We start from the raw sequence: 27,481 nt of genomic DNA, 5'->3' as shown, positions 1-27,481 counted from the left end.
AAGGAAAGACAGAAATATCGATGTTCAAGGAACACATCGATTGGTTGCCTCCTGCATGAGCCCTGACCAGAGCCCTGGCTGGGGAGGCGCCTGCAACCAAGGTACGTGCCCTTGACAGGAATCGAACCCGGAACCCTTCAGTCCGCAGGTCAAAGTTCTATCCACTGAACCAAACCGGCTAGGGCTCATTATTGATGTTTCTCTCTCTCTCTCCCTTCCCTTCTGAAATCAATTAAAAAAATATATATATATATATATTTAAATTAGAGCTGGGAGCAGATTAAATTTCATTTAGAGAAATAAGCATGACATTTCTTATATTATGTGTTGTCTCGAACCCATTTCATTTGATATCAAGGGCATATACTGATGATGACCTGTCCAGAGAGTCCCTCCGGAGATCCAAGAGATTCAAAAGGGGAATTATTAGCTCCCAGAACTGGCAATCGAAAGGTAGGGTGGACTTCAGGACATGCCTGATCCAGGAGCTGGCTCCAAACTCATAGCAGCCCCAGCCTGCAGCAGCAGAAGGGCCGCCTCTTCCTGGCGCTCCCGAGGTCCCGGTCGAGTGCCTCCTCCGGGTTCCGGCAGGTGGGCTGCGCTGTGCTGCTCTCCGGCCTCAACCTCCAGCCTGGGAGAGTCTAGCGCCACCGGGACAGACTCCGGCCAAGGGCGCCCCGGAGCGGCTGCGGACCCAGGCCCAGTTTCCCCCGGGAACACAGTTCACAAAGGCCTCACCAATAGGGGAGGAAACGGAGGCCGGGAGAGGGGCGGGTTAGGTCGAGCATCAGCGCGCGTAAGGGCCGCGCGCGCGACAGTCCAGCTCCCCGCCGCCCGCTACATCCCGCAGACCACAACTCCCGAGAGGCCTTGCGGGCGAGCGAGGGGCGCCGGCCGCGTATCTCGCGCGAGGAGATGGGAGGTTGAGGTCGCGAGACTGAGCGGGGCCGGAAAGCCGCGTTTCAAAGCGGTAATAGACGGTTATCTCCACCAATAGCATTGAAAATATACCTCCTCGACCCGTAAAACGCGGGAGCTGAGCTGGCGGCAGCCAATAGAAACGCCAGGGGGCGGAGCCAAGGCCTCCGGAGCGGAAGTGGGTCTCTGTTGAGGTGGTGGCGTCTAGCTGGAGTGCTCTCCGCAGCCTCTTCCGAAGGTGCTTCCGAGCTCGAGCGCGCCGGCGGGGGCGCCTACCGGCTCAGAGCAGCCCAGGTAAAGCCAGGCCTCGCGGGGAGGGAGCGGCAAGCCAGGGCCGGGCAGGTACGGGGTTCAGGCGGCCTCGCGGCCTGCGGAAACCTTGGAACCGCGGCCCAGGAGCCGCCTTGGCGCGTCCGACCTCACTCAGGCCCCGACGCCGGGCCTTCCTCGGGACCGCGAGCCTCACTCGGCCGCCCGCGCCGCCGTCGGCGTGGTTGCACGAACCCGGTTCGGCGGGTTCAACAGAAGTGGGGAGGCCTCGCCCTGGGTGTCGGCTGCTCGGGCGGGCGGCGGCCTGCTGCGCTCGGTTAGTAGCATAATCGGGGAAACTGAGGCTGAGGGGGAGGGACGCTCCCAAGGTCACCCAGAGAGTCGGGCAGGGCGGCCAGGGCGCCGGGCTGTGGGCCTCTCGGAGGGGACTGGGCGAGGTTTTTGTTCCCCGCTGACGCCGCCGCCTTTGTGTGCTCGCGCTGATCCCCACAGCAGTGGGCCCGCGGGTCCGCCTGGACCTCGTGGCGGAGCCTCCTCTGGGCTTGAAGGGGGTGGGGGCGCCCAGCTGGGGCCTGAGCTTGGTGAATCCCCAGCTTCCGGTCGGTGGTGGAACCCGTGACTGCTCCGGCGGAGGCCCGCCCCCTGGGTGCCTGCAGACAGGTGCCTGCAGGTTAGTCAGGGTCCCGCGCCGGGGCCCGAGACCCGAAACGCAGTGCTCGGGGAATGCCACTTTCCGGCCTTCGACCCGTCGAGGTGGAGGGGAGAGCGCGCTCGGATCCCGGAGCGGCCTGGAGCCCGCAGCCGCCGATTTGCTGGGGGGTTGGCTTTTGTCTGATCCTTGTCCGCGCCCGTCGACGTCCCCAGGCACACCTTTGTTCGAGCTCCGCGCCGAGCCCTCGCAGCCAGCCTTCGGGGCTCCGCCTGCACCCAGCTCGGGCTGCCCAAGGTCACGCGGCCCCCGGTTGCCGGCAGAGCGAATCCAGAACCTCGCTTTCCGGACTGCAGGACCAGGCCTTCGCGTTCAGGAACCAGGAGTTTGGGGACGGTTGGCAATGAAAGGCAGACTGTGAGGGGAATTTTCTTATTTTTATTTTTCCTGCTTTTTAATTAAATGGGTGCGGAGACACATGGGCTTCCGTTTTATCTATGCGTTTCATGTGAAACGGGAACATTTAAGGAGGAACATGTATTGCTGTCTTTTTACATTGCCTGAACTTGAGCTTCCAACTCTGATTGAAAGGTTTTTTTCCCCGCCCCTTTAGGAATTGCATTCCTTAATATTGTAAGTCAGCACATGGTTGAGGTCTTCCGTATGCCACGCTTTCTGCTTGGGGTAGAGCAGTGAGCAGGGTAAGCCTGGCACAGGCCCTGGTGGAGCTGAGCAGTGAGGGTGGAGGGGATGAGAGGAATTGCCTGAGATTGCAGTACAGACTAGATTGTTCAAGAGCTGGGACGGCGCGGGGGGGAGGGGGGGGCGGCAAATGGGTCGTGCTTCCCTGTTGAGGAATTCAGAATTTACCTTAAGGTCAAATGGCAAGTCCCTAAACTGAGTTGTCTGCAGAAAGTAACAGGGTTAGGTCTGTCTTTCAGAAAAGCCCCTGTGCTAATAGTGGCCTCAGGCTGGGTTAGAGAAGAGCAGCTGGCCCAGGGCAGTTCTTTGCTTGGTCTTCTCCGAAAGGCTGTGAGCACAGTCCCTCCTGGGGGATGGTGTGTCCTGTGTTGTTCATTGTCTACATCGCTCACAGTCCCCAACTTAGGAGTCTTTGGAGGCTAAGGTGTCGCCTATAGAACATGACAGGGTTGACTCTTACTGAGGTGTGATTCCCATCTATGCTCTTCATCTGCTGTTGCTTACTGGCCCAGATGTGGGATCCCACCGCCAAGATTAGTGCCTCCGGGCTGGGTTTGGCTAGCCCTTTCATAGCTTGCATCCGCTCATTAGCCCCCCCACTGTGCCTCTGCCTGGGAATGGAAGGGAAAGACCAGCCCCGCCACCGGATGCAAATGAGGGGTTCCCCCTGTGCAGCACTGCTCTGCTGAATCTAATTTGTAAGCCTGTGACCCAGCCGTTCACCCCCACCCCCACCGCCTGGGCCTGGGCCAAGGCTATTTTTAGTGGTTCTAGATTCATTCCACACACACCACCCATCCCAGGTTCCGGATTCAGTAGAAGCAGCAAGCTTCCCAGCTGGCTTTCTCATAAAGGCCCAGACTCAGATGCCATCCATGTAGGCCCACTATGCCTGCCTCCCTTGGAGTTTTATGGCTAAAGTGATCTTGACCTAGGGAAGAGGGCGAGGTTAGTGGCTCAGCACCTGAGGGTGATTTGCCCCACTGGCCTCTTAGGTTTTCATTACATCACTCTTGCTCCTGGCCCCCGGGAATTGCTTTATTTGTGTCACCAGCCCCCCAGATCCCAGGCCACCATGGCTGAAAGAACACTAAAAGTTGGGGGGTCAGAGAGGTGGAGAAGCCACCCCGCTTGGCTTCTGTGGTGACCCAGAGAAGCCCTTCTTCAGAGAAGTCGTGGGACCAGGTGGCCTGCTTCTCACTGGCGGGCTTTTACCATCACTCCCCCTTGTTGAAGATCCTCCCAGTCAGTCACTGCCACAGTCGCGTCCGGCGTGGCTACAGGGTTCGTTGGCCAAAGGGTCGGCCTGGCGTTGAGGGGGGGGTGGGGGCTGTAGAGAAACTTGTAAGGGCAGCTGCTTTGAGAAGAGGAGGAGCCCAGGTTGCTTGGGCTGGGCTCTCACAGACACAGGAGGCCGAGGACCCCACTCCAGGCAACACCTTCCAGATGTTTCTGGGGCTGTGCCCACTGCAGAGCATTTCTGAATCCTTGACTACACCTATTTAAAGTGTCTAGAAAAGGAGTATTAGGTGAAGTTTATTTTTAGTTCTGTTTTGGTAAAATATACACAACATGAAGCAGACCATTTGAAGTGCTTTTAGGTGTTCAGTGGCATTAAATACATTCACGTTGTTCAACCCTCACCACCATTCATCTCTAGGACTTGTTTTATCCCTCCCAGACCAAACTCTGTACTCGCCAAACATAACCCCCCAGCCCCTGGCTGTCACCATTCTTTCTTTAAAAAATATATAAAATATTTTTTATTGATTTCAGAGAGGAAGGAAGGAGGGAGAGAGAGATAGCAGCAGTAGTGATGAGAGAGAATCATTGTTCAGCTGCCTCCTGCACGACTCTCGCCCCCCCCCCCCCCCCGCTCCCCCCAAGGCATGTGCCCTGACCAGGAATGGAACCATGACCTCCTGGTTCACAGGTCACACAAACACTGAGCCACACTGGCCGGGCCCATTCTACTGTCTGTCTTTGGATTTGATGGCTCTCAGTACCTCACATAAGAGGAATTAAGCAGTGTTTGTCCTTTTGTGTGTTACTTCACCAAGTGTAATGTCTTCGGCACGTATCAGGAATTTCTGTTTAAGGCTGAATAATCTTTTCGTTGGTACTAATCTTTTTCATAGGTTTTTCAGAAGCTAAAGCTCATTCTCTTGCTCGAGGCCTGGATCACAGAAGTCGAGCTTCTCTGTCCCGGGGAAGCTGGTCTGTCCTCTAGTGGAAGCAGAAGGCAGTCCTTGGTGGGCCTGTGCTGGGGGAGGAGGACTCCCTGAGCGCAGGCACTGCGCGGGGTGAGGCCTCTGCCTCGGACTTGGCTGGGGCCTCCTCGGGGTCATCAGGCAAACCTGAGGAGGACCCGCTTACTGTCTGTCCAAGCACAGTGTGCTGCTGCTGCTTCCTGGTTTGGCCACATCCACGGTCTGGTCCCTGAGGGGAGGGCAGGGGGGCTGCGGGGCCTCCTTTGGGAATAAGTGCCTGGGGAAGAGCCGCAACACTTGTCCCAGTTCTTCTGGGGTTGAAGGCCCGCTTTGCTCTTACACTTGTAAGGAGAGCCACGACTTCTATACATATTCTTTACTTAATACTGATGGTCTTTCCCCTTAGAACCTGTGCTTCTTGTCTGCTACGTTCACCCCTCTTTCTGGGGCAGTGGCTGACCCTGTGCATAGTCGTTGAATTAATCAGCTGATGGAGCCTCCGGGGTGTTCAGAGCCATCCTGGGCACTTCTGTCCCCTAGGACAGCTGCAGGCGAAGGGCGTTTCCCACTTTAAAGGTGGCGAAGCTGAGGCACGGAGGTCAAGTATGTGTGCAAGGCTCCACGGCTCAGCCTGCCGGCTGCACGGTGCTGGCTGTTTGCTGGGCGCCTTCTTGGTGTAACGCTCCAGAGGCTCCTGTTTCCTGGTGCCGAGGCCTGGTTGTTGTGAGCGTGTCATAAAGTTCCACTTAAGAAGCTTTGAAATGAAAGTTACTGCAACTTTCAATGCTCATGCCCAGTGAGTACCGGGAGGGCAGGTCATGCCAGGCGCTGGTCCATGGCCAAGGCCACTTGGGTAGTACACAGAACAGTCTTTAAAAGATTCTTGCTTTTTTTTTGCTTTTTTTTTTTTTTTAATCCTCATGCAAGAATATATATTTTTAATTGATTTGTAGAGAGAGGAAGGGAGAGAGAGAGAAACATGGTCAGTTGCCTCCCCTACATGCCCCAACCAGGGATCAAACTCACGACCTTTAGGTGTAGGGACAACATCCAAACCAGCTGAGCCATCCAGCCAAGGCAAAATCTTGTTGCTTTGTAACACACGTTCTGTAATCCTACTTTTGAAATTCCGTTTTTGGAAGTGCTTAAAGTAACATGGGGATGACTGTGTTTATGGTTTAAAAGGGGGTACGTGATCTAGTCCAGCGGTCACCAACCTTTTGGACGGAAGGTAACACGGGCTCACCTCCTAACCCACATGATGTAGTCAGTACCTATCCATGTTCCCTGCTGTCACCGCCTCGCGTAAGGAGGTTGCCCAGCCACCTCATCCAGATGCACGGGGACTGCTCAGCTGCCTGCCAAGTCTACACGCTGAGGGCCCCTGTGTCTGCTCACCGGCTCCCTCCGGAGAGTGAGTGCGCAGGGAGCCACCAGAGTCAGGATTGCTCGGCCTGTGGGGCACGGTGCAGGGAGTTAGCCCGGGTTTTCAGGGGCTACCCTGGTATGGTGTGAGGGCTCACGTGCCGTCAGGGGCACTGGGAAACGGTGTGTAAGATGCAATAACAATTCGGTTCCAGTCACAACACTTCCTGTCTCCCCAGTCTGCCGCTGCCATGATGTAATCGTGTCCCTGTGTACGTCGTGTACAGATCCCTGAGTGCAGTGTCACCTCTCACAATAACGGTGGAGTGGACCGTTAAATCGGTAATAATAGCCCAGCTGGCATGGCGCAGTGGTTGAACGTTGGACCTATGAACCAAGAGGTCACGGTTCAATTCCCGGTCAGGGCACAGGCCCAGGTTGCAGGCCTGATCCCCAGTGTGGGTCGTGCAGGAGGCAGCTGTTGATGATTCTTGCATCATCGATGTTCCTCTCCCTCTCCCTCTCTCTATGAAATAAAGAAAAACGTACTTTTTTTTTTAATTGGTAAGAACACAGGAAACATCGGCCTCATCCCCCCCCGCCATCCAGCCAGTCACCTCTGTTCCTTCCACTCACTGCCACCACCTCACAGCCCACGGTTGTGTCCTGCCTGGGTTGCTCTAAGTTTCCTTACTGGTCTGGGGTCTGACTTGTTCATCTTCCATCGGCCCTCGGAGCACAGGTGACAGGATCTCTGAATGTGGCCTCTGTCTGAAGCCCTTGATTGTCGCCCTTGACATGTGGGTTAGGAGGTGAGCCCGTGGTACCTCCGTCCTGGGTTCTCTGACCCACCGCACAGGGCAGTACTTGTCTGGGGCATCTGCGCTGTGTGCCCACCGCGCTTCTGGAGCAACCCCTTCATTTGGGGCCTGATCTTTTGAGTCACTTCCTCCAGGCAGCCTGGCTTGGGCCTCTACCTGCATAAGGCACAGTGATCCGCTTCCTGGGGCCGCTCTGGCCTTCTTCTAGACCCTTCTGCTTCCTGCTGGGATCTCCGGAGTCTTCCGGCTTTGTTTCTGACTTCTCATTCTCTCTCTGTTCTCTCTCCTCTCTATCTGACACTCCCCCCCCCCCCCCCCCCCCCGGATTGCACACATGCTGGGATCTCTACCTGCACCCGGTTCTCGCCTGGGCCTTTCAGCGGCCTTGGGACCTGCCTGCCCTCAGCAGCTGTGTCTGGTCGCCCTTCCCTGGGTCAGTTCGTGGATACAGCTGGTTCGGTCATGGTCTCTATTTAGCGTGGGTTCTGGGGTCAGGGCGCCCTGTTTTAAATCCGGTTCTAGTGTGTCCTGGCTGCGGGCAAGTTCCTTTCCCTGATCCTCCTCAGCTTCCTTGCGTGTGAGATGGTGACCTCATAGAGCCTGCCCCTCCTCGGGTGGGAGGGGATTACAGGAGACGTGTTTGCAGAGTGCGGTGCCTTGCACACGGTGGTTTCGTTATATTCCGACGGCCTCTCGCCTGCATGACCCAGGAGCCTTTGTAGTTGGTGAAGGCTACCTTTCCCACGACCCCTAGCTTCTGCCCACCCACACACTGCCTTCCTCCTTCCCACCTGGCCTGCTGGGAATGCCTCTTCCCACTATGCCTGGTGGGACCCAGCCCCTTGGTCGGTTCTCCGAAGGCTAGCTTCCCAGCTTCCTATGCCCTCTGGCCACTGCCCTTGCTGTCCCCAAGAGAAGAACAGACGTGGGCTGGAATGGTGGGTGCCTGACCTGGGGGCCTTGGGCATGGGAGGGTGTGGAAGGGCAAGAGGGTGGAGAGAGGAAACGCCTGGAAAGCAGTCTCTTGCTGGGATGCAGGAGGCTGGGTTCAGAGGGCAGGGAGGGTGTGCAGGCCACATTGCAAGCCTCAGGTTAAAGCCTCTTCTCAAGCCAGACTCACCGCTGGTGTAGACGGCTTTTCCCCAGAGAAAGCGACGTGTGGGTGCACCTCCAGATGCAAGACACTTCTCGGCTCAGGAACATAAACGTGTTAGACTCGGGGAACTTGGGCAGATCTGGGGCTGGGCTGGTGAGTCTTTCGGAGCTGTTGAGGCGCCTCCCCCGTCCGTGCAGACCAGGCAGGCCGCTGAGCCTCTGCCCTGAACCCCAGGCTAAGGTGGGGGCTCACCAGGTGAGGTGCTGCTTTGGGAAGAACTTGTGCCGTTTTCGAGGGGAGCACACGTGGCCCAGGGTGTGGCCCCACCTGAGGCGCCAGCGAGTCTGCAGAGAGAGACCGTGAAGAGCTGTCCCTCCAGACCCCACGGGGCAGACGGTGATGAGGTGCTGGGTGCAGGCGTGCAGGGCGCAGGCCACCGGGCGCTAGAGGGAGGCCAGCTGTACAGGGACAGACCTCAGCCTCTCCTTGGCCTGCGTTTCTCGTGCGTAGCGTGTGCCACAGGTAGAGCCGGGAGCTGGTGGCTGGGTTTACTTGTTGCTGCATTCTCAGGGCAGGAGCCATACTGGTAAGGGAGCGGGATGGGGGAACCTGCAGCCCACTCGGCCTTACACAGCACCTTAGGGCTCGAGAAAAAGGGGTGAGCTGTGCAGTGGGGGTTGCTGGGGAAGGCGGTGGCGGTATCAGCTCACAGCCTTTATTTTATTTTTTAAAAATATATTTTATTGATTTTTTTTACAGAGAGGAAGGGAAAGGGATAGAGAGTTAGAAACATCAATGAGAGAGAAACATCCATCAGCTGCCTCCTGCACTCCCCACTGGGGACATGCCCGCAACCAAGGTACATGCCCTTGACCGGAATCGAACCTGGGACCCTTCAGTCCACAGGCCGACGCTCTATCCACTGAGCCAAACCGGTTTCGGCAGCTCACAGCCTTTAAAGCGTGCACCCCGCTGCCCATGCTCTCTGCACTGGCCCTGTGGTCCCCACACAGCGGTGGAGGGGTGCTGTCCTGCTTTGTGGGTGAGGAAACGGCACAGAAGTTCAGTGCCTCACCCAAGGTCACAGGGAGGGCCTGGAGGCACCTGGCTGCAAGGCCGGCCTTTCTCCACAGGCCATGCTTAGGAGTGAGGACTTGAGGGACCAGGCAAAGGCCGTTGTGGTGGGTGTGTGCTTTAGAGGGGTGGGCCGTGGGCGAGGGCACTGCGGCGGGAGCAGCGCCGTCAGCACTGGTAGGAACCTGTTAGAAATGCACGTTGCGAGCTCATCCCAGACCTGCTGACCAGAGCCTGGCGTGACCAGGCCTCAGGTGAGCCTGGTGCCGGCTCCAGTTTGAGAGCCACTGCCTTGGTCCAGCCCACAGTCGCCTGGGATGGGTGACCGGAGAGTCTTCTCCTTGCTTTCACTCCAGGCGCCATGGATTGGCTTCCCGGTTGCTCCTTCATCCACTGCCTCCCTGACACTGACTTGGCTGTGGTTAGCTGCCACCTCCCGTGAAACCCAGGCCCTCACTCCGGCAGCTCCGCACCTTCTCTCTCTGCCCTCCTGCACCTCCTCCTGGGCTACCCCTTTCACACTCTGGGTCCTTCCCTCTCCCTTGGCCACAGGGCGAGTCGGGGAGGGTGGTCTCGTCTCCTCCAGAGGACGGCAGTGATGTTAGGGAAGAGCAGGGCCCTGGGCTTGGCTGCAGCCTGGGAAGCTCTGTCCTTCCCATTGCGAAGGGCCGGTGAGGCCACGTGAGGCGGCTGGATTCTCCTCTTTGCCAGCAGCTCTCACGGGGCTCTCAGCGGCCAGGACGGGGGCAGGGTTACAGGCTCCGGGCTCAGTGGTCCTGCAGAGTCCAGCAAAGGCCCCGCCGACAGAAAGGGCCTGTGGCCAGTGGAGCCGAGAGTGGGGGACAGTGCAGGGGGCAGGTTTGTCAGCGTGGTGCCTTTGCTTTTCAGGACTTGGAGGAGATCTGTGTGGCCTCGACTGCCGTGCTAGCCGGAGGATGCGTGAGCGGCAGGCATGAGGGGCTGAGCACGCTTGACGTCCCTGCAGGCCTTGCTCGGTCACTTCCGTCTCTGCAGTTGCAGCCAGGAAGCACCATGAGCACGGTGAGTTCTGCCAGCTGGGAACTTCCTTTTATTTTCTAGGCTAAGCAGCTGCCTTGTTCCGCGTGGCACAGTGAGGTGCTTCTGAGGAGCCCAGGTCAGCACCTTCGGGCGTGAGAGCCACGTGCTGTCTAGTCGGCCAGGGCTGCGTGGCCTTCTGAAGGGAGGCTGAGGGGCGGGGGCTGAGGGGTGGGAATTCTGTGCCTGCAGGGCAGCTGTCCGTCCTAGAATGTCAGGCTCTGGCTTTGTAACCCTCCACAGCCCCGTTCCCACCTTCCCTTCGGGCCTTCCCTGTGCAGCTTGGGTGCAATGTGAGCGTGGTGGGAAGCACCCGCAGAGCTCTCTTACTCGGCGACCAGAGGGGGCGTCGTCGTCACTGCTGTGAGCTGTTCTCGGGTGCAGCAGCAGCTCTGCTTTGGTGTCGCCAGGAGCCCCTTGACTCCAGGGAAGGCTGCCCGAAGGGGTCCTCCCCGGTCCATCCTCCCGACACGGCTGACCCAGTGATCTAAACTCAAGACAGCTGTTGAGTGAGATGTTGAACTCCCGTCAGGTGGACCAGACATAAGAGCCTCGCTCTGCTTCAGGGTCAGAGGGGCTGGGAGTGGGGGTGGGAGGTGGGCAGGGTGAGGTTGCACCCGTGGCTCCTGGGTGAACAATAATAGAAACGTTTCCATTTCCATTCACTGCCCCACCCTCCCCGGTCCATCCTCCTGACCACGCAGGGAAGCACAGTCCTGAGCTGGCCCTCTCTGAAGCCCACGCTCTGCTCATGGGATCGGCAGGTGGCAGGCGGCAGGGCAGCGTGGAGGAGAGTACGTGCAGTCAGTTAAATGTCCTCCGGATGGGAGGGAGAACGAGGTGGTCATGTTTAACTGAGAGCTGTGGACCCTTTGGGCTCGGCCCGCAGGAAGGAGGGAGCTGTGATGAGGGGCAGGAGGGCAGAGAAGGGTGAGGGTGCAGCTTACGTTCTACAGTTTCTCTCCTGGGCCCTGGCCGAACAGCACGTCCTCCCTGCCCCGGGGAGTGCACTTGCAGGAGGTCCCCAGACAGGCTGGGCACAGGGGGCATGTCCCTGTGATGGAGGTGACATTTGAGTAGGTCTCTGGAAGCTGTAAGAATTGGTCGGGTGAAGGCCGAGAGGGACGGGTAATCCAGGCTGGGACAAGGCCGGGTTAAAGGCATGGAGGGGCTGAGGGGGCAGCCGGGAACGGGGATTGCTGGGGGGTGGGGGTGTTGGGGACACAGTGCTACAGTGCCCACGACGGGGTGGTCAGGTCCAGCACCTGGACTTTGGCCCGGGCTGTGGCTGCCTCTTCACTCGCTCCTTGGGATCAGAAACCACAGGGCTGCGGTGGGCATGAGGGTCTGCGGCCGTGTCTCCTCAGGAAGATCTGGTCCTTCCAGAGACAGGAAGATGCGAGGCCAACTGCAGGAGAATGGGGTAAAGGTGCAGGAGTCCTAGGGCACCTGGAGGCTGCTGGGGAAGCCATGAGTGGGCAGCAGCCGCACAGGCCGGGTGGCCCTCGGACAGGCCCCTCCTCACAGAGACCTGAGCTGCTGCCGCTTCCTCCAGCCCCAGGATCCCCCTGCCCCTCGATCCATGGGAAGTTGCTAAACCCAGCTCCTCAAGAGGCCATGTGACAGAGGAGTTGTCTAGACACAGAATCAGGCTTCTCTGTTGCCTACTGAGGCTGGGCTGGGGTGCTCCGGGGCCCTGTGTGGGTCTACCCAGCAGTGAACAGTGTGCAGTCCTTCCCCGGGCCCAAGGCAATGCCAGGGCAGCATGGAGCAGCTGGGGCGGTCATGGCCTTTCATCACGTCGCCAAGTCCTGTGGCAGCTCTGCCAGGCTGCTGCTGGCGAGGGAGGTCAGGCTTGGACACGAAGGAGCCACCAAGTCAGTCACTGGGAAGCACAGCAGGTGCGGCTGTGAGGCGCGCACCGGGCGGGCCAGACGGGAATGGCAAGGCGACAGGCTCGGGCGGGAGGTTCTGTCGCATCTGAGGAAGGCTGCAGGGGACGCGTGGTCCACTTGCCTTTCAGGCCGCCAGGTGGAAGTGCCAGGGCACTCACGGCGTGGAAGGAAGGCCAGGCAGACTGGCATCGTGGCTCTCAGGCAGCCCTGGGGACAGGCTTAGAAAACTCCTTTTCTTTGAGTTGGGGGGGCGGGCGTCGTGGGGGGGAACCACACCTGATGGTTAGAGGCCAGATTTCCGAAAGGAAGCCCTGCTTTCCACAGTGGGTAGAACCTGGGGAAACTGAAGGTCTTGGGGCTAAAAAAGGGCTCAATGAGGCCAACAGAAATGCAAAGAAGGTGGTTCAAGAAGGGCTTCCTGGCTCTGGGCCGCGACTGAGGTGTGAAGTGTGAGCATTGTCCTGCACACCAAGCATGTCAAACTCCAGGCCTGCTGGCTGCATGCGGCCCACACGAATATTTTTGCAGCCCAGCCATTGTAATGGTATGTAAGAAACATTTCAATAAAAGTTTTGTAACTTAATTTTTACAATACCCTGTTATATATAATCCTATCTAATAAAGAGGGGATATGCAAATTGACCATCACGTCATCACAAAGATGGCGGCGCCCACAGCGGAGGCTGGGTTTCTGTAACACAGGATGGCTGCACCCACAGCAGTGGCCGAGTTCCCGAAACGAGCCTTAATGAGCCATCAGCAGGGACCCAAGGCTGCGTGGTGCTGCTCCGGGGCAGGGGACTTGAGGCTGTGTCCCCCGCCCGGTGGGGCTTGACAGGGGACCTCAGGTCACACGCCTTGGCACTGGGCCAGGGGACCTCAGGCCGAACCCCTCACCCTGGTGCCAGAGGACCTGAGGCTGCGCCCCCAGCCCGGCAGGGCTTGACGGGAGACCTCAGGCCATGCCCCCTGCCCAGGGGACTTGACGGGAGACCTCAGCCTGCACTCCCAGCCCAGCAGGGCTTGACAGGGACCTCAAGGCGCGCCCTCCACCCTGGTGCCAGGGCAGGGGTCCTCAGGCCGCGCCCCCTGCCCCGGCACCTGTCCAGGGGACCTGAGGGTGTGCCTCCCTGCTGGCGGGGCTTGACAAGGGTGGGGCCGGCCAGGTCTGGATCTCGCCCAATGCGGGTGGGGCCGGCCAGGTCTGGGTCTTGCTCGATTTTGAGGTGCCGCGGATGGGCGCACCCCAGACTCTGACAGGAGGAAGATTTTCATATACATTTTACTAATTTTCTTTCATCTCTGACACTTCTATTATAGAGAAAGGGCAAATAGCAATTTTAAAATATTTCCTCTAATTAATCCCCTTTTAATGTGCATGTATTTCGTGCAACAGGCCACTAGTTATTAATAACGAACTACAGCGTTCCCTAATGACTGATTACTATAATCAGTTGCATTCATTTCATTCATTTCCCTTACGCACCTTACACCCAGGTGCACCATTTCTCTCCACTAATACTAGCAGCGAATATTTTAGCAGCCGATTGCCACAACATTAGTCTTGTACTGACTTATTTGGTGTGCGCAACAGGAAATATTTCACTTTCGGAGAACAAGAAAAATAGGTTTATTTGCGTGATGCTTATTAATTTGTGCAGTTATTCAGTGTCTGGTAAGTTAATATTCAAGAAAAAAATTAATTTTTACTAAAATGTTCTGTTTATGTTAGTGATGACTCATTTATTTTGGCCCTTTGAATTCAGCATGTCTCTATCGAAATAAACCTACGTTTCTATGAAAATTGAAGCTTTTGGTTTTTTGTGGCCCACATTAACTTACACCTTGTTTATTTGGCCCGTGCTAGCCTTTGAGTTTGACAGGCTTGCTGTATACCAAGCAGTGATGGGTTTGATTCCTGGTCAGAGCACATTACCCAGGTTGTAGGTTCAGTCCCAGCAGGGGCCTGTTTGGGTGGCAACCAATTGATGTTTCTCTCCCTCGCCCTGTCTGAAATTAGGAAGAAGGAAAAAAAAAAGAGTTGCTGGCCCAGTCCCACCTGGACCAGAGGATTTGGTTGAGTTGTGTGTCATGTGCTTTTTATTTTACTCTGTTTTTATTTTTTTATTTTTACATATTTTTATTGATTTCAGAGAGAAAGGGAGAGGGAGAGAGATATAGAAACATCAATGATGAGAGAGGATCATGGATCGGCTGTCTCCTGCACGCCCCCTACTGGGGATCGAGTCCACAACCCACGCATGTGCCCTTGACCGGAATCAAACCCGGGACCCTTCAGTTCACAGGCCGGCACTCTATCTACTGAGCCAAACCAGCCAGAGCTGTCATGTGATTTTGACAGATGATGGCTTGATGGAGTGAACTTTACTTAAAGTAAAGAATTTGTATTGGTTCTCTGTTCTGAGTGATTTCTATTTAAACATTCAGTGTCTAGAATCTCATGTTTTGAAAGGACCCCAACCTCAGGTCGGCTCCCTGCCTTCTACTCTTTCTTCCTTTTTGTTGACTTTTTGACTTACCTTGCTGAAATCCCGTCAGTCAGGAGCTCCTGTGACTGTCTCTCCCCCTCTCCACACCTTCAGAGGAAGCGTCGAGGAGGGACCGTCAGCTCGAGACAAGCCCAGAAGCGAGCTCGGGAAGCAGCCCCCGCCCCGGGCATGGCCTTGGAAGCAGAGCCCATAGAGCTCGTGGAAAGCGGTAAGCTCCCGGACGCCGACCATGGGGGTGGCATGGTGCAGCACGCGTAGGGGGCGGGTGCCCGGCCCTGCTGCCTGCCAGCCACGGGGCCTCCCTGTCCTCCTCTGAGGGGAGTGGCGCACTTGCTGCACACAGTTGTCATGTGGCTGAGTGAGTCGGCACGGTGACCAAGCTGCCCAGGTGGGCTTGGCGCGGTGTCGCTCTCTGACCGCACAGTCGCAGACGCGCCTGCCTTACAACCTGCCGCAGAGGGGAGCGGAGCTGCCCCTTGGGTGCCCTAGGACCTCCAGGGGTCTCCGACGGCTACTCGCTCAGCTGGGCTGCCAGTCAGCCTTTGGGGAGGGCACACCTTCGCTGTTTAAAAGCGTGTCTCCAGTGTGCGTGGCCTGGTGAAGACCTCAGCTCTCCTCTCCTCTTTTTCATTGAGACACAGAATTGTCCGAGAGGGCAGACCTGAGGCCGGCTGCCTGTCCCCGCTGCCTGCGCAGGGAAGTGCAGGTGGCAACCCGTGTCCCTGCGCTCTGCAACGCTAGGGCTGTAGTTATAACTCTGACCTGAGGCCCGATGCACGGAATTTGAAAGGGGCTCGGCCCCAGCCCGCCACAAGGACGGCCGGTCTAATTAGCATATTATACTTTTATTATTGTAGGTTACTGTAGAGGCCTGAAAACTGACTAAAGAGAAGCAGCTGGTCTGAGATACATTTCCCGGGCCCTCCAGAGCAGTAGGTCACTCAGAACCGTGAATCCCAAAGAGCCTGAGGCCCCGGCCCACCCATCCCACTGCCCGAAGTCTGGCACCCCAGGGGCTGCACCCGGCCCTTGGTTAGGGGAGGCTGGTGCAGGGCTGAGCACTAGCTGCCCGGGAGGGTCCCTTTTCTTTGTAAGAGTCCAAAATTGGGTCCACCGGCAAGGGAATGAATGGTTCTGTGAATTACGGTGTGTCAGTACGTGGACTATGTCGAAAAGAACAAGGTCATTTTGTATAAGGACATCGCTGATATAGTGTGATTTTTATTCCTCTGAAACTTTTAATACAAGAAAATAAAACACTTTGAACATGCTAAATAAGTTACAAGTCACTTCCCCCAAATTTAAACAAATGCTGTTTTTAAAAATTCTACCCTCATACTTTCTAAAGTTAATAACAGGAAAATGGGTGTGTCTTTCGGCGTATAGGACTGGAGTGTGCTCTGCCCTTCATGCAGACATACGTGCCAGGGACGCTGGGCTCCTGCTCTTTCCCGCGTTGTCCTGTGTTCATGGGGACACTGCAGTGGGCCCTGGGGCTCAAAGGCAAGCTGCAGGCCAGACCTGACCCATTTGGGTGTTGGGGTTCCAGGGCCCATTAAAACATAACTAATGGTCCTGGCCGGGTTGCTCAGTGGTTAGAGTGTCGGCTCCAGCACTGAAGGGTAGCAAGGTCGAGGGCACATACCTGGGTTGCAGGTTCCATTCCTAGCCATGGTCAGGGCGAGTGTGGCGTGCAACTGATGGATGTGTCTCTCACATCAATGTTCCCCTCCCTCTCCCTCTCCCTCCCTCCCTTTCTTCCTCCCTCTCCCTCCCTCTCTCCCTCCCTCTCTCGCTCTCTTCCCCTCACCCCCTTCCATTCTCTAAAAAGCAATGGAAAAATTATCTTCAGGTGAGGATTAAAAATAATAATAACCACTGAAGGTGCTGAGCTAAGTAGGACTTGAGGTCTGGGCAGGTGGCAGTGTGAGGACACCGGGACGAGGCGCGTGAGCGCAGACATCCTCATCCCCGGTGGGTGCTTGTGAAAGCCCTCTGCTGCCACTCAGCCAAGTTCTAGAAGGGCGCTCCCTGGCTGTCACCCCTGCAGAGGGCTGGTCCTCGCGCTCTTTGCATTCTGTACTTGGGGGAGGGGGGGTGCTGAAGCCTGAGCTCTGTTGTCATTAACAAAGCGAGTGTGTGCTTTTCCTTTGCTCCTCATGTTTGTTCACATGCTTGTGTGAAGCTGGAGATGAAATAGTGGACCTCACCTGTGAGTCTTTGGAGCCCGTGGTCGTCGACCTGACACACAACGACTCTGTGGTGGTAAGCCTTGCCCTGTCGTCGGCCCCTGGCAGCACCGAGCTCTCAAGGCCATGGCCCAGGTTAGGTTTATGCGGAAGAAGCTCAGGGATGTCCCAACATCAATAGTTCAGGGAAGTTGCTTGGGGCTTTGTTGCTTGTGGGGGGAAAACCTGTGTGCCCCTGACCTTCCCTCAGCGGCACAAAGCCCTTGGGGGCGAACTCCGAGGGGCCCTCTCTCCTTAGTCCCTGACTCTACACTGCACCAGCTATGTGACCCCGGGTGAGTGACTGAGCCTCGTTCACTTTGTTCATAGAGTGGGGACATGTCGTCTGGAGCAGTAGGGTGTTGTGAGGACTAAGAGATGCTGGCCTTGAGTGCCTGGCACCTGGGGTGGTGCCCACGAATACCAATGTATTACCTCCCGGCTGGTGAGCAGGAATGCTTTCTCGGTTCCCAGAGAAGCTGCCTTGGAGGATTTGGGTACCTGGAGTTGCCACCTGGTGCCTCGGTTGTGTGTGACTCTAGGGGTGGGGGAGCCTGGGAGGCTGCTGGTGCCCCTTCCTGTGGCACCAGGTCTGGACTCCGCTGCCCTTGAGGGAGGAGACCTGGGATGGTCAGAACGCATGGGGGTCTGGTCAGCATTGTCCTGGGCGGCTTCTCTCCAGGACACCTCTTTAGCACCTTTGGTTACAGGGAGCCTACCATCCTATATAATACAAGGCTAATAAGCAAATTGACCGAGCGGCAGAACGACCGGTCGCTATGACATGCACTGACCACCAGGGGACAGAGGCTCAACGCAGGAGCTGCCCCCTGGTGGTCAGTGCACTCCCCAGGGGGAGCACCGATCAGCCAGAAGCCAGGCTCACAGGCTGGCGAACACAGCAGCGGTAGCAGGAGCCTCTACCGAGGGCTCCCGGACTGTGAGAGGGCGCAGGCATGAATTTCGTGCACCGGGCCTCTAGTTTGTTATATTTTGTACCTTCTACTCAGAGACTTGCCTTTCCTCTTTTTGGCTTTTACACAGAGGTTTTTAAGTTTAACACAGTTGAATTTATCAGTTTGTTGGAGAAAATCTTATTGTAAAAATATGTTCCTCTGTTCTAAAAGTTTTACCTTTCACATTTAGGTCCATAATCCACATGAATTGCTTTTGTGTATTGTTGGATGTGGGGTCTTTAATGCCTCTTAATATAAGTTTTATAATGTTCCCTGAGGTGTTTCTGCAAGTCTGGTTAGGTTTGTTTCAGGGAAGTCGCTTGTTCCTATGTACATAACATTTTAAATTGCTATTGGAAATGGTGTGGGGCCCTAGCCGGTTTGGCTGAGTGGATCGAGTATCAGCCTGTGGACTGAAGGGTCAGGTTCAATTCCGGTCAAGGGCACATGCCCAGGTTTGGGGCTCAATCCTCAGTAGGGGCTTGCGGGAGGCAGCCCATCAATGATTCTCTCTGATCATTGATGTTTCTCTCTCTCTCTCTCTCTCTCTCTCTCTCTCTCTCTCTCTCCCCCTCTCTCTCCCTCTCTCCCTCTCTCCCTCTCTCCCTCTCCCTCTCTGAAAACAATAAAAATACATTAAAAAAAGAAAGAAAGGAAGAAAGAAAGTGGTGTGGGGACTGACTGGTGTGACTCCATCAGTGGTTGAGTGTTGACCCATGAACCAGGTCACAATCCCGTGGGGTCTGACTGGTGTGACTCCATCAGTGGTTGAGTGTTGACCCATGAACCAGGTCACAGTCCCTGTTGTGGGCTCGAGCCCCAGGGGAGGCGTGCAGGAGGTCGATCAGTGATTCCCTCTCATCATTGATGTTTCTCTCTCCTTCTCTCTGAAATCAGTACAAACGCATTTTTAAAAAAGAAAAGAAAATGGTGTGGCGTTTTTTTGTTTGTTTTTAATCCTCATCCAGTGATATGCTTACTGATTTTAGGTGGAAGAGGAGAGAGAGAACATCAATTGGTTGCCGTCCCTACATTTCCTGACTGGGAATCGAACCGGCAACCTTTGGGTATACAGAACGATGCTCCAGTCAACTGAGCCACAATGGCCTGGGCAAAAAATGGTGTTTTAAAGTTCTGTTTTATTTTGTATCTGAATGAAATGGTGACATTCTTTTCTCCTTCCAAATCTGAAAGAACCCTTTCAAAGTCTCGCTGTTAATAAGACCTCTGTGTTGTGTGTGTGTGTTTGTTTACACCCACTATCGGATCCGAGACATTCATCGGTTTCCTGTGTGGCTGCAGGTTTCATCTGGGGATGCAGTGTCGCATTTTACCTTTAGCAGCTCCATCTGATGATATTTTCTCTCCCTTTTATGTATCAAAGTGGAGAATTAACATTAGTTTCTAGTCTTAAACCTATTCAGCATTGTGGTCGGAAATTATCTTTTTGAATATTGCTAGATTCAGTTTGCTAATATTTTATACTGTTATTTTTGCAGCTGTTTTTAAGAGTAAGATTGGTTTATAATTTTTCTGGTATCACAGTGTTGGTAACTTTATGAAGTGAGTTACCCCCCTTTTTTGTCTGTTCTTCAGAAGACTTTGCCCAGTTGGAATTCTTTCTTCCCTGAATGTTTGATAGAACTCTACAGTGATAGCACCTAACCCTGAGTTATAATGAGTTTGAGTAATTTTAGTTTTTAGGAATTTGTCAGTTTTATCTAAAATTTTCACTTATTTGCATACATTTTGTTCATGTCTTATGTTCTGTGGGATCTGTAGTGATGTCTTTTTCATTTCTGATACTAGCTGTTGTGTTTTCTGTCTTTTTAGATTAGTATCACCAGAGCTTAATTAGATCTTTCAGAGAACCAACTTTTAGCTTTATGGACCCTTTCTCTTGTAAGTTTGTTTTTATTCATCGATTTTTGTTTGTTTGAGTTTATTTTGCTGTTTTTCTAACCTAATAATTTTTATTATGTCTTTTCCAGTAAATGCATTTAAGATTATATTTTCTTTAGCTGTATCCTACAGATCTTGTTACTGGTATCTTACATTCAGTTCAGTGTATTTTTCAAATTTGTCTTTTTTAACTTCCAAGCCTTTGGGGATTCTCTCTCGTTTGTTTTTATTACTCATTCTTGACATGACTGGTCTGCAGAGACATCTGCCTGGCGGCCCTTGGCCATTGGTGAGACCCCGCTGCCGCCTGCGTGGGCGCGGCCCCGCCTGGCCATGCTCCTGCCGGGCCGGGCCTCGCTGTGAGGCTTTCCACAGACGCTTCAGGCTCTCGGGAACCTGCTGAGCTGTTGTGGGGGGTTTTTTTTGTGTGTTTTTTTTTTTAATTGGTTTTTTACAGAGAGGAAGGGAGAGGGATAGAGAGTCAGAAACATGGATGAGAAACATAGATCAGCCGCCTCCTGCACACCCCGTACTGAGGATGTGCTTGCAACCAAGGTACATGCCCTTGACCGGAATCGAACCTGGGACCTTTCAGTCCGCAGGCCAACGCTCTATCCACCGAGCCAAACCGGTTTTGGCCTGTTGTGGGTTTTTGTTTTGTTTTTGTTTCTCATCTAGATTATTATAGTCCCTTTACTTTGGACTAATACCGTTTTCTTGATACCTCTTCATTTTAAAACGTGTCCTGTCTTGTTTGATAAACTAGCCTGCGTTTATTGAAACCCCTCCCGTGTGCTTCCCTCCTGGCTCCCAGCATGCAGTGGGCCAGGCTGGAAAGAGACTAGTTCATTGAAGTCGGGTTGGTTCCCCGGAAGCTCCATGTGGTCTTTCCTGGGCACCGATGCGTCGCGCTGTCTGCCCCGCCCGGCTCTTCATTATGAGAGGGCGTGCTTCCCGAGGCCCCTGCAGGCGGGGCAGAGCCCTGTCCACCTGTCCAGGAGCAGAGGGACACGGGGCCACGGGGAGAGCGAATGAGCCCAAGTGGTCCTAGAGAAGACCGGCGTACGCAGGCGCGGATTGCCCGGCTGCTCTTCGCCGTTCTGGCGCTGCCACAGGAACAGCAGTCTGTCATCGCGCCGTGTCTGTCACTGCAGGGGGGGGGGGGGGGGGACGCGGCAGGGGGTGCAACTGCTGGGTCAAAAGAGCACCTTTGCTGGGCCTGGTGATTGTTGGGTGTGGCCGTGTTTTCCAGTGGAGCTAGGTGGTCTAAAGCAGGTGGCTCTGGGCTCTGGTTGGGAGCGGCATCCTTAGTAATTCCGGGGTCAGCTGGTGCAGAGGACCCCAGTGGTCCTGCCGCGTTGCGCTGCCCTGTCGTTCACCCCAGGATATTGCTTCAGCCCTAGGAGGCCCCTGGGATGCTGGGCACGTGTCTCCTAAGAGAAGGGCTTGTCCTCCCGCTCACCTGTCGGCACTCACAGGTGTTCTGAGGCTCATCTGTGCTGGAGAAGCTCAGAGGTGACCCTGGGTCAGTGTGCCCAGGGGGAGAGCAAGCAGCACCGGTTCTCCGTCCTGCACGCTCTGGCCGGTGGCTGGTCTGTGGACAGAGAGAAGCCAGCTGCTGGTCTGGACCAGCTTCCCCAGGTCTGCCTGCTGCTCAGGCCGGGGACTGTGAGTGGCTGTTGTTTAAGTTTGGCATTTGTCTTTCTTGTTGTTTTTTAAATTAAGACAGCTACTTTATTTGTGTGGGGGTTTTTGTGTGTGTGTTGTTTTTTTATTAATTTCAGAGAGGAAAGGAGAGGGAGAAACATCGATGAGAGAGAATCATTGATTTGCTGCCTCCTGTACAGCCCCTACTGGGGATTGAACTCACAACCTGGGCATGTGCCCTTGACCAGAATCGAACCTGGGACCCTTCAGTCCGGAAGCCAACACTCTAACCACTGACCCAAACCAGCTAGGGCTGTTTGTGTGTTTTTTTAATTGATTTTATAGAGAGAAGCATCCATTTGTTCCATTTATTTATCAATTCATTGACTGATTCCTGTATGTACCCTGAGCAGGGATTGAACCCACAACCTTGACGCTCTCTCCAGCTGAGCTCCCGGCCAGGGCAAGTGGTGTTTGTTCCGTAAAGGCCTCTTGGCCAAAGGAGAGGCTCCGGAGCTTTGCTGTCCCTGTCGCGTCGCTGTGCTCCTCAGCCCACGTGTCTGAAGCCCGTGCTCTTCCCGGAGGAGGGGCACCCAGAGCGAGCAGTCACCTCGGGTTCCGGAAGGATGTGGTTCAGCCGCTGGTGGAAGAAGTACTAGGAGGTGGCAGTGGCGCAGGAAGGGCGTGGCACCCGAGGCCAGGCTGGGGGGACAGTCAGTCACCCAGAGAGGGAGGCTCTCTGGTAGCTAAGTGTGGAGGCCTGCTGTGTGCCAGGTCTGTGGGGACCAGTTCCCCGCACACTGCCGGGAGCCGGGGCATCCTGTCCCTCCCCAGGCCCTCACCCCTGATGGTGGTCCCTCTGGCACACAGACCTCCTGTGGCCTCTTCTAGACTCATGTGGACAGTACCTCTGTCAGCCACCCTGTGTCCCAGTAAACGTGGCCCCGACAGCGAGGGCTAGCTCCCAGTTTTGTCGTCCCATTCTGCAGCCTCCTGGGGGAGCGGGGAGGGGGTTCAGTAACCCCACATGTGGGCTTCATGCTGCTGCTTCCTGGGATGGATGGCTGTGCCGGTCGGCGGTCAGGCTAGAACCCCCGGGCCACTCCTGTGGTCCCAAAGCAGAAAAGGATTTTCTTGTGGGCGGCTGGAGGAGCAGGCCTCCAGAAATAACTGCAGCTTCTCAGCCTTGAGCCCTGCGTGGGAGCTGCCAGCCAGGGTCCGAGAGGAGAGGGCAGCAGGCCTGTCCCCAAGGAGAGCGCCAGCCCATGACGCTGGGGAGGGTGTCTGCTGCCTGTCCCGCAGGCACCCGGCTGGTCCCTCAGGGTTGGGAGCTGGTTGGAAACGTCGGAGCAGAACGGGTCTGGGTGTCAGGCTGAGCATCCAGGCAGGGGCTCGTCCAGGTCTCGGTCACGTCACGGTCCAGTAGGTCCTTGGTGTGTGCACGGCATTCGTCCCCTCGCCTGCTTGCTTTCGTTTGGTCGTTAGCTCTTTAACAGTGTGAGGCCCTGCGCACCCGTATCCCAATGGCCCCGTCCTTGGCAGGAGGCCCCGCGGAGTCAGAGACTTGTCGTTGGCGAGTGTGTGGAGCTAGTCCTGGGCTCCGTGTTCCTGGTGCCCTGCGGCCGAGGCCTGGTCTCCCTTAGTCCTCACAACAGCTCTCAGAGGGTCAAGGAACTTCCTGGGTCACATGGCCAGCAGCTCCCCCAGATTTTCTGCAGCAGCTGCAGGGAGGCAGACCCCAGGACAGGCTTGCTGGTCCCCTGGGGATTTTGCATTTGAAATAAATGCTTCGAAGTTATCATTTATGCATTCAGACGATACAGAATGTTTTGTGTCAAACTGATTGTGTCTTTCTCTTTTCTCTCCTTTTTGAAAGATCGTTGATGGTGAGTGTTTCCTTTTTCGTTTGGGTTGGATGGACAGCTGACAAGGCCAGTGGGGGGGCACCCGCGATGATGCTGCGTTCGGATTGGCCGTTCGATGGCCAGGCCCACAGCTCAGCACGTGCCCTCATAGCAGGGATGGGCTTCTCCTGGCAAGACGGGGGTGGCCTCCTCGGGCTGGGCAGCACCTCCTGGTGTGGCATCAGAGTCTCTGGGGTCTGAGACTGGCCTTTCCCTGGCCAGAAGGTGGGCGGTGGGCGGGGAGGCCCCTATCCTGAGTGCAGGGCCCCGTCTTAGAAAGGAGGCGGCCGAGGAGGAACGCTAGGAGGCAGCGCCAAGACCACGCTGACAGCTGTGTGGTGAGCAGCGATGACGAGGAGCTGAGCAGGGACAGGGACGTGTATGTGACCACGCACACTCCCAGAAACGCCAGGGAAGAGACATCGCCGGGGCTCAGGTACCTACATGCCACCCGCTCGCTGCTGCTGCCATCCTGGGGACAGGCTCTCCCACCAGGAAGCCTCTGACCCTGGGGCCTCCTTGGCCCCTGGAGTGGGGTCTTCTCCCCCTCCATTTCCCGGTGTGCGGGGGGCGGGGGGGGGGGGGGAGGCGGGGCTGTTGGAGACACTGGGCCTTCAACCAGCACTCTGACCCCGTGGCCTGGGAGAGCTGTTGAAGCATCTGCCTAGCGGCTGCCTGCAAGTAACACTATTGAGACCAGGGCCCAGTTGTCCCCCCATGACCAGGGCTTGCCAGGAACCAGCAGGCCGGGGTGCTAGGTGCAGGCTCTACCCCAGGCAGGGGGTCAAGGGGCAGAGGTGGAGTGGGGAGGACATAGTGACTCAGGTTGTCTGCACCTTCTCTCCCCTTTTCTTGTGGCCCCACTCACCCCCTGGGGGTGGCCGGCCCTCCTGTGAGTCCCTGGGTGCTCTTGGAGGGCAAGGCTGCGCACAGGACGTCCCTGGCTGAGGCGTCCGATGTCGGCGCTTGCTCGGCACTGACATGAGGCACTGTGTTCTAGGCCCTCCGGCACGGTCAGCTGTCCGATCTGCATGGATGGGTACTCAGAGGTAAGCACGCCGGCTGTGACCTCCTGCGAGGACCCTCCTGCTGGGTGGGATTTGACGCCTTTCTTCGGTCCTGCCTGGACTGGCGAAAGTGCCAACGTGTGGCCTACGGCCTCCTGGCCCGGGCAGAAGGCCCCGTGTTCACTGTGGCCCCTGAGCCTGCGCACTGCCCCACCGGTGCCCACACAGCAGCCCTGGCCTTTCCAGGCTGTGGGTTCTGGTGCCCGGGTCCCCCTTGGGCTACTAAGGCCAGGAGCCTGGCTGCCAGGCGTCCGTAGTTCTGCAGACCATGGCCCTGCCCCGCTGCGCCTGCCCTTCCCTCGCCCGTCACTGCCCAGGTGGTGGCAGTGGGACCCCTGGGACCTGCTGCTCTGGGGCAGACACACGTGAAGGCTGTTCCTTTTTGTTTTCTAGATTGTGCAGAATGGGCGTGTCATTGTTTCTACAGAGTGTGGCCACGTCTTCTGCAGCCAGTGCCTCCGAGATTCCCTCAAGAACGCCAACACTTGCCCGACCTGCAGGAAGAAGATGAGCCACAAACGCTACCACCCCATTTACATCTGACGCGCTGAGAGCTGCCTCGGAGAAGGACGGACAGCGACACGCGCGGGCTCCTCATGCGGCCTTCGTGGGTCCTCTGCCTCCGATTTCCTGAGCTCAAACGACTTTTAGACCAAGGCCCGATACGTAAACTCCTTGTTTCCAGCCCTCTGAGGTCCTCTCGTTACCTCCAGCTTGATGCCTCAGCCGGGAGCCACAGCCCTGCCGGCCGGGCGCGGCCTGCTCCCTGGCGGCCTGGTTCCGGGGCACGCGAGCTGAGCACCTTGGAGTTGAGAAGCAGGTTCCAGCCTCTCCAAGACCTGCACGTTTGCCAAGAAGCTTCCCCACGTGGGAGGTGTGCGCAGCTCCCTCCACAGTGTTGTTGGGGAGCCGGCCCTGGTCAGGGTGTGGGCCAGTCTACCCAGCTCCTGCGGGCATGCTACCTCACCCCAGGCCTCTGCCCGCACAGTGACCGAGCCGACAGCCCGAAGGACCAGCCACTGGGCTCCTTCCCGACACCTTAGCAGTGACATGCAGGGATTGCTGCAGGGCGTGCCCAGGCCTCTGAGGATGAAACGTGCAATAAAGCCCGTCCGCCGCCTCCTCGCAGCCCAGGAGATGCAGCACCGTGAGTGTCCCTCAGGCCCCGCCCCGTCCTGTCACCCCGTTCTCAGGAACTGACCAGGCCCGGAGTTCCCTGGGCGTGGGCCATGCACGGTACACAGGGCAGGCCTGTACTCCTCGGGGTCCGCTCCTTTCTGATAAAATCCATCCTCTTCACCATATGCCCGCTGGTCCTCAGTCCCCGCTGCCCACGGTCTCCTCAAGTATGGACACCGGAAGGCGGTGCAGTATTTGTGGCCTTATCAGCCCATGTCCAGCTGTTGCCCAAGCCGCAGCCGCCCCGTGTCTCAGAGGGTGGCCCACCTGACGAGCTGGGTCCTGCCTTGGCCTTCTCACCACCCCACCAACCGACATGCATTTCCGAAGCTGTTCCTCTGGCCATCTGGACTGGGGCCCTCTGGAGTTGTGGCTGCCCTGTAGATTCTGGTTGGCAAAGTTCGGTGGCCTCTCCTCACCAAGGGGCAGATAATGCCCCCTGCCCACTCTGCAGGCGTGGGAGCCTCTGGTCTCCAGGTGGCGGTGCTGCTCCTAACGCTGAGGGGTGACGGGGGTGCCAGCCTGCCCCACCTCCACACCCCTCCCCACAGGCCTCGAGCCAGACAGCAGCCTCTGCGTGGGGAGCATCTGCAGGGGGAGAGGCCCTGGCTTTGCAGCAATAACAGGCCTTCAGTTCCCTGGAAGGAGCAGGGACTTGGCACAGCTCACTTTAACGGGGCTGAAGGAGGGTCCCTCTTCCGTGAAAGTTTTCTTCTTCATTCTGCCTTTAGCTGTTTGGCTCACTTCCAGTTAGTTAGTTTGAACGAAAGGAATAATGTTCTGCTTGGAGTGGAGGAGTCAGGACATGGTTCCCACGTGGGCTGTGCCGTGTCTGCCCTCTGACTGGATGTGGTTGCCATCGTGTTTCTTCCCGGCTGCGTGGGAGCGTCTCCTGTGACCTGACAGTACCCAGCCTCCAGGAGCCAGGATGACCACGCAGCCCGAACCCTTTGTTTTCTGTTTAAGGACAAACGATGGATCATGAAAGTTGTACTTCTACATTAAATTGGGGGCAATGTTAAGTTTCTACTGTTCAGAAACTACAAAATAGGAAAAGGTCACTATGAAAACCCCTCCTCCTCAGTGTACATAGTCCAAATCTTCCTTTGTTACATTTAAACTTGACCCATAATGTCCGTCTGTTTTGGACCTCTGCGGCGTTACAGATGGAAATAAAACCAGGAACTTGAACAGATAGCTTCTTGTGCATTCCTTTGCTCTTTGGGATCAATTCTTCTCCTTTTGCCCAAGGTGTGTGATTCCCGTCTGCCTCGAGTGTAGTGTGTTTTGCATCCATGTGTGCGAGGAAGTTGCTTATCTGGCTGCACACCCCGATGCCAGCAGGCGCCAGGCCACTCCTGAGCCCCCGGGACTCAAGCCACAGTCCAACCCTGGACCCTAGTCGAGCCGACGCTTTGGCCCAGGAAGTGGGGTCAGGCTCGCTGCAGTTTGGCCAGTGGGCGGCCCTCCATGTGGGTGTGGTGTGCCGATTCGATTTTTTAAAAAGTATTTGAGAACTGTTCGCAGTTTTTAAAATAAGTTCTGTTAAGTTACAGGTTTCTGAGTATTCATACATCTCAACTCTTTACAAATTTTTGGCATAAAATGTTTCATAAAATATAGTTAATCTCTAGAGCATCTTTTTATCACTAATGTTAGTTTATGCTTTTTATTTTTAACTAGTGACCCAGTGCACGTCGTGCACATTAAAAGGGAATTAACCTTTTGCACTCGGATGTCAAGTGTGACTCGACATGGTTAGCATCAGTAGCAGCTCTTTTTATACTCTTTGAATGTATCAATAATTTGAAATATAAAAAAATCCAAATAAATAAGTTTGTATGAAAAGAAACTCCAGTTTTTTATTCTACTGCTGCGCTTTGTAAAATGTGGGGTATTTAAAAAATTAAATCCCGAGTAGAATAAAGGAATCGAGAAAATAAGCGAGTGCAAAGGGTTAATTAGAGGAAATACTTTAATATTGCTATTTGCCCTTTCTCTAAATAGAAAGTGTCAAAGAAAATTAGTAAAA

At 55.8% G+C, this 27,481-nt stretch overlaps 1 protein-coding gene across 3 annotated transcripts; it reads left to right on the top strand.

Moving 5' to 3' along the window:
* Nucleotides 1–1,096: 1,096 nt before the first annotated feature.
* Nucleotides 1,097–27,217, top strand: RNF4 (ring finger protein 4). 3 transcript variants are annotated; one of them, XR_013813491.1, is made up of 8 exons: nucleotides 1,097–1,212; nucleotides 9,994–10,146; nucleotides 14,660–14,774; nucleotides 16,752–16,828; nucleotides 23,467–23,639; nucleotides 24,204–24,252; nucleotides 24,664–25,144; nucleotides 25,259–27,217. XR_013813491.1 is itself a non-coding variant. In XM_079770167.1 (7 exons), the coding sequence occupies exons 2-7, from the start codon at nucleotides 10,138–10,140 to the stop codon at nucleotides 24,779–24,781; spliced, it is 507 nt and encodes a 168-aa protein (XP_079626293.1). In that variant the 5' UTR covers nucleotides 1,097–1,212; nucleotides 9,994–10,137; the 3' UTR covers nucleotides 24,782–27,217. The 3 variants fall into 3 exon arrangements, 2 of the variants coding, with proteins under 2 accessions (XP_079626293.1, XP_079626292.1); XM_079770167.1 differs by having other exon boundaries at nucleotides 24,698–27,217; XM_079770166.1 differs by having other exon boundaries at nucleotides 24,664–27,215.
* Nucleotides 27,218–27,481: the final 264 nt, after the last annotated feature.

This window comes from Cnephaeus nilssonii, assembly GCF_951640355.1.
Source record: "Cnephaeus nilssonii genome assembly, chromosome: 1".
Taxonomy (NCBI): domain Eukaryota; kingdom Metazoa; phylum Chordata; class Mammalia; order Chiroptera; family Vespertilionidae; genus Cnephaeus; species Cnephaeus nilssonii.
This window is presented reverse-complemented; position numbering and strand designations above follow the sequence as displayed.

Coding starts and splice junctions, on each gene's coding strand:
- RNF4 (XM_079770166.1), top strand. Junction 23,640..24,203: donor GAGACATCGCCGGGGCTCAG/GTACCTACATGC, acceptor ACTGTGTTCTAG/GCCCTCCGGCACGGTCAGCT. Junction 24,253..24,663: donor GCATGGATGGGTACTCAGAG/GTAAGCACGCCG, acceptor TTTGTTTTCTAG/ATTGTGCAGAATGGGCGTGT.